This window comes from Hippoglossus hippoglossus, chromosome 20 (genome assembly GCF_009819705.1).
Source record: "Hippoglossus hippoglossus isolate fHipHip1 chromosome 20, fHipHip1.pri, whole genome shotgun sequence".
Classification (NCBI taxonomy): Eukaryota; Metazoa; Chordata; class Actinopteri; order Pleuronectiformes; family Pleuronectidae; genus Hippoglossus; species Hippoglossus hippoglossus.
This window is the reverse complement of record NC_047170.1, coordinates 760,586-771,219: the sequence shown is the minus strand read 5'-3', so window position 1 is coordinate 771,219 and position 10,634 is coordinate 760,586. Positions and strand designations below refer to the sequence as shown.

The 10,634-nt window shown below is 38.6% G+C and overlaps 1 protein-coding gene and 1 long non-coding RNA gene across 2 annotated transcripts; both read right to left on the bottom strand.

Annotated features, from left to right (window-relative positions):
• Window positions 1–285: 285 nt before the first annotated feature.
• On the bottom strand, window positions 286–520 carry LOC117753645. The gene is made up of 2 exons (XR_004612283.1): window positions 458–520; window positions 286–381 (listed from the first exon to the last, which is right to left on the bottom strand). It is a non-coding gene; the product is annotated as an uncharacterized LOC117753645 (long non-coding RNA).
• A 7,033-nt stretch (window positions 521–7,553) lies between these two features.
• On the bottom strand, window positions 7,554–9,671 carry LOC117753636 (enkurin-like). Its single transcript, XM_034571838.1, has 5 exons — window positions 9,374–9,671; window positions 8,673–8,818; window positions 8,345–8,565; window positions 8,014–8,160; window positions 7,554–7,866 (listed from the first exon to the last, which is right to left on the bottom strand). Exons 1-5 carry the CDS (start codon window positions 9,451–9,453, stop codon window positions 7,693–7,695), a joined length of 768 nt encoding a protein of 255 aa, XP_034427729.1. The 5' UTR covers window positions 9,454–9,671; the 3' UTR covers window positions 7,554–7,692.
• Between the last annotated feature and the right edge of the window lie 963 nt (window positions 9,672–10,634).

The following is a 10,634-nucleotide window of genomic DNA, read 5'->3' as shown; positions in this document are numbered from 1 at the left end:
TGAACTGTATTATTAATAACACAAATACAAAGAACTTTAATTCAAAAATGTGTATTTATGTCAAATGTAACATCTATTAGTATCGTTCATTCTGTAAAATGAAAGTTTCTATATCAGCAAACATGAAGCAGATGTGTCTGTGAACGTCTCGGATAATTTCATCTGTTATTTCTGTAATTTCCTGGAGGAGATGTTTGTCTCAGGTTTGTGGAGCAGAAGCAAAAGCACAAAGAAATGCATGATATAAAAAAAGAAATTCAATGGATTCAATAAGATTAAGACAGAAAGAAAATGTCCTGATGTTTGATAGTTTCACATCTTCTGCAGTTTGTGTTTATGACTGACGAAGAATAAAAATCCAGGAGATTAAGATTTCAGCAGCTCTGAATTTTCTTAATTTTCTTTACAGGTCAGACAATGAACAAAATGATGAGAACACGACACCTGAAGGGGACACCTGAATAAAGAAATGCTGCCTGAGACAGAAAAAGACAAACAAATATCTCAGGATGAAGAAGAGGACGTCACATGATGACATGACGTCACATATTTAAAATACTCATACTAACCTTTGAAGCTAGTTCTTCAGTGTTTGAGTTTCGTTCCACCTCCAGAGAACTCTGTGAGCGATAATCAGCATCAGGGGCTGATGGGTAATGTAGTCTTTAGAGCCGTGTAACTTGTACATGTAACTAACCAATTTCCATAATGTAACCAAAAGGATTCTAATGTTGAATTTATTCCCATTTTAAATATATTCTTCCATCTGCAGTTTCCTCTTTTTAACAAGTTCAGGACGTTGCTTCATGTTTACATTGAAGAAAAATAAGAACATTCTACACGTGGTTGAATTATTTCAATATTAACAATAGATGATAGTTATATTATTATACACTGAATCATTTAGAAGCTAAAGTTTTTTCTATTTCCCATTAACATTGATTAACACAAATTAATATGATTTAATCTAAGAATAAATATGAATTATGACACATATATTTACTTATTAGGGCCAGAGCACCGACGGTGGGAGGCCCTATTGAAATTGTAAGGATTTTTCGTATTATTATTTCCCTTTTTGGGCTTTTTCAGGGCCTAGACATGCTCAAATCCTCACCGAAGTTTGCAGGAAGTACAAAGCCCAAAAAGGTTATTGTATTCTGGAGTAATTTGAAATGGGCGTGGCAAAATGGCTCAACAGCGCCACCTACGGAAAAGCCCCTCATTTAGCTTTCGCCGATCCTCACGAAAATGAGGACAGTTGTGTATCATGACCAGATGCACAAAAAAGTCTCTCAGTGCATGATGAAAACGGCAACAGGAAGTCGACCATTTTGGATTTAGTGGTCAATTTGGTCATTTTCCACATTTTTACTTTGAATAACTTGTCCCAGGGCTTTCATCAGATCAACTTCAAATTGAGGTGAGTGTCATCACAACAAGGTGAAGATATAAACTACCTCGAATTTTGCGTTTTCGTCACACGGTGTGACCGTGGCGTGGCGTCAAAGTTTGATTACACGCCATCAAAACACGAGGTTCTGTATCTCGGACATACATGGTCCAATCGAGTCCAAACTAGATATGTAGAGCAAGAGTCCCGACCTGATGACATCGACACAGAAATTATGACTTAAAATCACAGTGCCCCCTGGTGGCAACAGGAAATGTCTTGTTTTTTGAACGTCTTACACTTTGAAGTATTCCTCCTCATCCACTGACCGCAACCATGTCAAACTGTGTCAAAAGGGTCTCAAGACATTGATAATGAAGGCATAAGATTACTGGGACTTTTCGTCAAACGCCATATTAGTGGCGTGGCGTCAAAGTTCATCAACTCGCCGTGACACACGAAATTGCTATAACTTCGGTGTTCATGGTTCTATCTCACTCAAACTACATTTGTGTAACACCAACCCCCCTCCTGCAGACATTCAGATGGTTTTAAGGAATGGGCGTGGCAAAATAACTGACTAGCGCCCCCTAAAGGGCAGCCCCGGCACTACGATTGGCCAACATCTACAAAAATCGATAGGGACTTTTCATAACAAACAAATAAGTCTCTTGGATCGAAAAGGTAGAACAAACAGGAAGCCCACCATTTCGACTTTAGTGGCCATATTGGCCATTTGCCACATTTTTATTTTGACGAACTTGTCGTAGGGCTTTCATCAGATCAACTTCTTATTGAGATGAGTGTCATCTCAACAAGATGGAGATGTAAACTACCTCAGTATATTTGATTTTATCACACAGTTTGACTGTGACGTGGTGTTAAAGTTTGATGAGTCAATTCAAGATGATTGAGCTGCACCTGCAATATTGGTCACTAGAGGGCAGTGTAAGACCATGGTTTGCCCAAGGCACAAATCTTCTTCCCCAGGGCTGAAGAGTTCGTTCACACATTGTTAATATGTTGCAAACTAAATTAAACTTACGGATGTTTGTCAATTAATGTTGAGAGATAACTTTAGTTCATGATTAAGAGTAAAATTACAATTTTTTAAGTGTACGTTACACGCTCTGACCGTGGCGTGGCGTAGAATTTTGATGATTCGCCAAAAAAGAGGGATTTCTATATATTTTCCGCTCGACAACATGTTCAACCATGGAAGGTTAACCAGACATGTGAGTGAGTAACGCACTTCTCTGTCACAACATCTACTCTCTGTGAGCAAAGTGCAGGCCAGCAGATTTGACCTGTGTTTTCATGTAAAATCTTATCTAGACGAATGTTGTGAAGAAATAAAATAAAATAAAGTAAAAAAATAAAATAAAAATAAAGAGCGAACAGGAGCCATTTTTCAATCTGTGGGTTCTCTGCAATCAGATCAGGGCTTGTTTTGATTTTATTATTTTCCTTTATTAGAGTTGCAGGAGTAGAGAGCTGACAGGAAATGAACAGAGACTGGTGGAGGGGATGAGGGCAACTCAGGTCCGTGGCTGAACTCAAACCAGGGATGAAGAGATTACACAGTGTGGTCAGTGTCTTAAACCGCTCAGTTACCACTTTGCCCCATGATTTGCTTGTGGACTCACGGGTTTGTTTCATTCTTTGGTGTTTAACTCAGAGTGGAGGAGATTGGATCACTGTGGGACAGGTGTTGAAACGCTTACCCAAGGAGGTTATGTTTTCACCCCTGTCTCTTTGTTTGATGGTTTATAAATTGGTTTGTAAGCAAGATTACACAAAAACAAATGAACAGATTTCCCCTGTGGATGGATGTGGTATAGGTTAGGGAAGAACCCATTCAATTTTGGTGTGGAATGTGGCTAGGTACTGTATGTGGGTGGGTGGGTGCTGGCTGGATATGTGGTGGGCAGTGTTGTGCCAGTTCACACTTAACAAGAACTCGTTCATAGTTCAATTTTAAAAAATTGGAAGTAAGTTCAGAGTTCCAAAACTGAACTCATTCACATTCATTTGTTCCGTTTTTTATTGGGAGGATTTAGGTGACAAACATACAATCATGTCTTTAGTTATTAATCCATGGTGTCGGATCCTGTCTGAGAGGTGTAACATTGGTACACCTCTCCGTTCATGTAAGGCACCATCTTTTCTCATCAATGTTGTAAATATAGTTATTTAGCTGTTTTGTCTGTGTAAAGTGATGAATGAGTGTGTGTGAATGGATGAATGTAACTTGTACTGTAAATATTTGAGTGGTCTCTAAGACTGGAAAAGTGCTAAATTAAATAATTAACCCAAAATTGAATGGGTTCTTCCCTAACCTATACCACATCCAATCATTCGACCAATAGAACAAAAAACACATTCTGAGTGATTCCAATATGTTTTGAAAGGGATTTTTCATTCAAACACTGAATGGTAAATGGTCTGTATTTATACAACACTTTTTCTAGTCTTGATGACCGCTCACTAAAGAAAATCAAATTTGTATCCTAAATTATACAAACTTGGAATGTCAACCAATATTCATAAATTGCACCTATGTAGCACTTTCTCTATCACACATCACTCACACAGCTGTCAGGGGCAGTTTGGGGGTTCAGTATCTTGCCAGAGACAGGGATCAACCCACGGACCTTCTGGTTAGTGGACGACCCGCTCGATCTCCTGAGTCACAGCTGCCTAAATCTTAGTCAAAGGTCCATGCCCATAGTCCTTTTAATGGGCATGAACAGTTCACAGTTGTTTATTTAATGTCTCTACAGTAGCTGGGAAACTGACTGTCAGTAATAGCTATGTCATTAATTTAGTTTTCTGAGTTATTCTATTGGAATTTGAGAAGCTTTTGTTTGGCTGGAGCCACATCTACCAAGTAGTGTTGTAAGCTGAGCTGGAACTGTATATGAATGGTTTTGTTTTAGTTGTGAACTACTGCTGGAAATGATTGTGGTGTGAAGGGATACATAGATCTGACCCTTCTGTCACTGATGGTGTGTTTGTGTGCTGGTTCTAACAAACAGCTCCACAAGCCTGTTGTCCAACACCTCACTGTGACTTTGTTCTTTTAACATTTTCCCTGCAATATTTAAAGCTCACCCACTCAAAAGTGTGCATAATTTATAGTGTTGTCCCTGTTTTATTGAGAACTGGCAGCAATGATGAAGTTTCTACGACTGTAAGACAAAAATACATGCCATGGTGTTTCACAGAAGCACAACAGGATCCAGTAGGAGTTGTGTTTGTGTCCATTTAATCAAAGGATGTCCAATATTCACCTTCCTTCCAGTCTGTGTCTGTCTGTTGTTTAATGTTGTGCTGGTATCCTGTACATTTGGGTTTCTCACAGCCCTTTCACAGAAAGTAGTTGCTGGCTGCTGCTGACGGAAGCTTATATCCAAAGATAAAAGTGGCTGAAGAGGCAAAACATTTTGGTAGTTCGGAAACTGCAGGATTCATGCCCCCCCCTAGACGTGAATCCTTTACCATGCACTCACCTAACTGTGTCTTCAGGTGTCACCCATGAATCAGTGTTATTTTCAGAACTACAGGAGTAGGCTACTTCATTTGATCCATTCTTAATATTAAACTGAACTGGCTGAGAAAACAAATTTCCCCTTAGGCGACGATAAAGTCTAAAAAAAGGCAAAAATTCATTCTGGATGTGTTTTTCTTGTTTCAGATGCTGAAGGCTCCTGCAGGCACCCCTGGATTCGTATCATGGTCAAAAGACATGCAAGTAAAGCCTAAACTCTGAGTGTGAATGAAGCGTGAGTCTGTCCGTGTTCATCATGTTAAAGACTTCCTGAGTGTTTTCTTACCCTCTTACACACAGCTCCATCTTCTTCCATAGTAGATTAAGCACACACACACACACACACACACACACACACACACACACACACACACACACACACACACACACACACACACACACACACACACACACACACACACACACATACACACACAATAACAGGTCACTACGGATGGGTGATGCTATAAATGGCAGCATCAATGGAGTGTGGTGATGGCCTTTTCCTCCTGACTGCTCTGTGTGCAGCTCTTATTCTGAGCAGGATACTGATCTCATCTGACAGATCACACACTATAGCCATCGGTCACATAGCTTGTATGTGCTCTTTACAGTTTTTTTTCGATTGCATAAACACTAAAATCAAAAGTATTACACTATTATCAAAACCTTACACTCAAGGAGCAAAACATGGGCCCAGATCTGCACCACTATAAGCACAATGTCAGCTTCACACTTTTTGCAAAACAATACACACAGTGATCTGCAAAACACTAAACACACTTGTATACATTAGACACAGAAGTATATCAAGATGTCACTTCCTTGCAATTCCAAAGCACTGACTGTCAAATGACCCCCCCTATGAGCGAATTGGTTCAACACAGCCATCAGGTGTGCAAACACATGATTGCTTAATTGTAGCCACACCAATCAGGTTTAAGCACTATAAAAATGCAGCAGGTGAGTTCACCTGTCTTCAACCAAAATGGAAGGAGTCAGAAGAAGAAGAAGAGTGAGGGTGAGAGGGGGAATCCACGGAGGAGGAGAAGGAGGAGGAGGAGGAGGCCGTGCCAGAGGTAGAGGCCGAGGTGGAGGTAGAGGAAGAGGAAGAGGAAGAGGAAGACATGAAGCAGGAGGAGAACGTGCTCAAAGAAGAAGAGGACCAAATTTATCAAATGAAATTCGTGCAACACTAGTTGACCATGTGGTGAACCACGGATTGACGCTGAGGGAGGCTGGACTAAGAGTTCAGATCTTAGCAGATATACAGTGAAATCTGTCATTGTAACCTGAACTGGATACAGAATCTTCTGTTTGTCTGATATTTGCTGAGCTTACAGTTTTATGCACACAACTGTAGTAGCATGAAAACTGGGACATGTTTTGTTGTGATTCTCCATGTTGACATGTTGACTGATTTGGGAATATGGAGAGAAATAAATTATATTTTCATCAGTCTGCAGCATTGGTCTTGTGTAGTGTTTGGTGAATTTATTGTATATTTGCACTTTCTCTGTGTACTTCACTACAGTACTCTAATCACTAAGAAGTAGAATTGCTAAAAGTGTTTTAGGTTAGCAACAGCAGTGTAACTGGTTCAAACAGAATTAAGTCATATGAAACGTGTGTTTCATATGGTAACAAAATATGGTTTTGATAAATTGGTGTATAGTTTTTACAAGAGTGTTTCATTTTGCAAAGGATCTGAGGTGTTCTGCTAATTGTGTGTGTGGTTGTGCTGATTGTGTGTAGTGTTTTGAAAAACCGGGCCTTGTTTTAAAAATCGTGCTTAAGCAATCGAGAAAAACTGTAATCAGGACTATAGGTCAGATAATGTGTGTGCGTGATTACTTTGAAGATCTTACATGTGGATGTGTGTTATAATGCTTAGGAGGATGGGAGATGCTTGAGCATGTGATGAAATACATTTAAATTGATCTAATGCAGTGATATAAAGGTTATATCATACAAAATGTAGATCAGTATCCTGCTCAGACTAAGAGCTGCACACAGAGCAGTCAGGAGGAAAAGGCCATCACCACACTCCATTGATGCTGCCATTTATAGCATCACCCATCCGTAGTGACCGGATATTGTGTGTGTGTGTGTGTGTGTGTGTGTGTGTGTGTGTGTGTGTGTGTGTGTGTGTGTGTGTGTGTGTGTGTGTGTGTGTGTGTGTGTGTGTGTGTGTGTGTGTGTGTGTGTGTGTGTGGATCATAAACAATTTTGGGCAAGAACTGAGCCACTGAGGGCAATTAAAACAAATTGACAGCATAAATTTGGTTAAGTTTCTATGCTACAAGTTTTATTCATTCCGACTAAAATTGATTAAAAAAAATTATATTACAAGCCAGTGCTGAAGAAAAAAAGCAGGGAATAAATTGTTTCATTATTTGATTCTCACATTCTCTAAATTTACCGCTTCCCTTAAAAATTCAGAAATATTTGTTGAAAATTGCTTGGAAATACTCCATAGTCAGATTTTTTTACTTGTGGCCGGATTGCAATTACATTTTGGTTTGGATTTTTATGATCCAGTAGATAAGTAAAAATATTTAATTCATTAATACAAATCAGACAATCTGTCTAATTTGAACATTTTCAACACTAACTTTTCTTTAGACTTACAGGTCATTCATAACTTCATAACATATCTTCTCAAGCCCATGTGATATCTAAACGACGGGGGAGATGAAGAAATAAAGCAATATAAATCAGATCAAGTCAGAGAATTTGATCTTAAGTCCTAGTGATTGGGTATGTAGATGGTTTTGAACTTCTGGAAGAGATCAATGTCGTCCTCCAACTGCTTCATCGCCGCTTCGAGCTGCTCCTTGTGGGCTTTCTTTGACAGGGTGTCGGTGACGAGAGAGAGGCCCTGATATTCGTGGTGCAGCTTATCCCAGTTCTTCTTCAGGTCCTGGATAGTGGACACAGGGAGGGACACCAGTCAGTGTCAAAACAAATTTGTCAGGATTCTATGTTTGTATATATGTGAAAATATCATCAACCATAATAGACAGGCAAATATAGACCTTGCAGAAGGTAAGAAAATGTGTTCCAGTACCTCCAGGAGAGCTTGTCGCTCCATGTCAGACATGAGTTTTATGGCCCCCTGCTCCTTCTGCTCTTTCACAAAGTTTTCATAATCCTCCTGAGCCCTCTGCTTTTCTTCATTGCGCTGGATAAGGTACTCAGGTACTTCTCCATAATCCTACAGATAGTTGTGAATTTGTATCAATCAATCAAATCTTTTATTTGTATAGCCCATATTCACAAATCACAATTTGTCTCATGGGGCTTAACTGTTGAAACTGACTTTAGCAAATAATGTCTCTTAAATTGTGTCCAAATTAGTTTCACAAACTTTTCTTTAGTGTTGTATCATCAGAAAATACCTTTTTCTTTAAGTACTTCGGGACGAGTCCTGAATTTTCGAGGAGCTGCTTGTGTCCCTTGCTGTCCACACAGGTTGGCTGTGGCTTCATTGGAACCAAAGTAGTTGTCTTTATAAAGTCTCTTTTTGTGTGAATGCCCATAGGTGGATTGTCTGTCCTTGCAGGAACAGGTGGTTTCTTCACAGTACAGCTGTGACAAAACTCTTTTGAGGGATGTGTCTCTTAGAAGAAATACAAATACGAAGAAGAAATTCAGATGAGCACAAAACCTGATCATTGCTCAAACTGGGACCCATGCAATGGCCATGTTGTTGATAGAAATACTCACTTTTGGCCAGTTTGGGCTCTTTGAAATGCTTCTTGGTGTACTGGTCCGGTGATGCCACCTCTACTTTTGCTGGTCCCATTGTTCTCATTGTGTCCTTGTTTGCCTTTTCCTCAAGAATAACTGTCGGTCTAAACTTGGACATATACCTTCAGAGGCAGCAAAGGAAAATTATAAATTAACATTTTATTTCAAAATCCTTTCATTACATATAGGAGTGTGCAGGGAGGATGAAGGGGATGAAATAGTTTTGTTTAAAAAAATGTAATTATGATTCTATCTATTGATCCTATTGATTATCTACACGGCTACCTCTATCTGTTAAAGGTTGCGGGGGGAGGTGGGCTACACCCTGGACAGGTCAGGTTTAAGGAAAGGAAATGTTCACAACCATCAAGTGTTTGGTATGCTGACATAAGTTATTACAAAATAGCAATTGACTTTATGATCATCATCTATTACTTAACTATTTAATTGTTGCAGGTTTTAAATTAGGTCAAATCTAAGCATGAGAGGAGGGTACACATTTCTAACTTACCTAAATGTAGCTTCTTCTTTTCTATGTCCAATGTTTAGCAGCTTGCTAACGTGCTTAAGATCTAACTAACTAACTAGGTTCTTCTTCCTTATAAACTAATCTAACTACATTGATTTGACAATATAATAAGATTAAGCCTATTATTTTTTAACAGCTGCAAACGTACCTCTGTGGTTTTTGAGTTCGAACCTCTGTCTTCGGTAAACTGTTGTAGATACTCTCTGGTGGATACACAACTTCAGACATGTTGAATGACTTCGAGCACGGGAAGGGTTAATATTAAAAAAGCTTTCCTGCTGTTAACTATGAAATACAAATACGGTGTTAATGGTGAGTTGCTAAAATGCTTTGTTGAGTAGAGCTGAAAATGTATGTAATGTAATTTAGTGGAGATAATAACTGAACACCACACGGAGCCCACGGGAGTAAAATCCTCTGGTCAGTATGTTTGACAACATGCTGCCGGCTGGTTGCTAGGCGACCGCGGGTGCAAATGTTGCATTTCTGTACACGTGTAAAGTACTATATCTGAGCTGAGACCACGTTTTATTTTATATAATATATAAACAGTGGCTTAAGGCATAGGAATTTTATGTTTATCTATTTCTACAAGTGTTTTTCATTTATCCTCCGATAATCTATTTGATGGTAAATTTGCGTTACTTTCGTTTAATCTTACAATATCCCACGTTTGCCCTCTGCCAAGGTTTAGCAATATGTAAATTGATTCAATTAGATTCTTGTTTACCAATGTCAAAAGCCAGAGCTTGAATGCGTTTCTCTAAAGGACATTTGTATATTAATGTGTCTAATTTTGAATTTGAGCGCACCGAATTACGAGGTCCTAAGGCGTACTTGAATGCACCATAGGGCCAGTCGTACTTGCAGGTTTCGCGAGAGAAAAAAAAAGTCATTGATGGTGTATAAGTGTCTTTGATTTAAACATTACGGTTATAATAATGTTATACATGCATGGTTAATAAAATAAATGTGTATATTAGTTTTTACAACAGTAACATCATTTTATACACTCCGGTACAGTAGGTGACGCTGTGGCGACATATATATATATACTATTATACTTATACTTATATACTTATACTTACATATACTTATATACTATTGTCCAACGTGACTAACATTCTCTTACATGTATTTACTCGATGTCACAAATACTCAGTTTCAGATTATATCATTTTCCAGCTGGATAAAACATGTGAATGCAGAGAGGGAGAGAAGAAGATGGAGAGGACAATGTGATAAACAATATAATTTTGCCTCTGAAGGTAACATTGTGTGAAACACTGAATACTTTTACTGTGTATTCCCTTTTTCATTTCCTTAAAGGTATTTTATGTTAAAAACATGTTTTGGTTTTAAAACTAATATTAATTCATAAAAACTATCATTAAAAATGACATGATCAT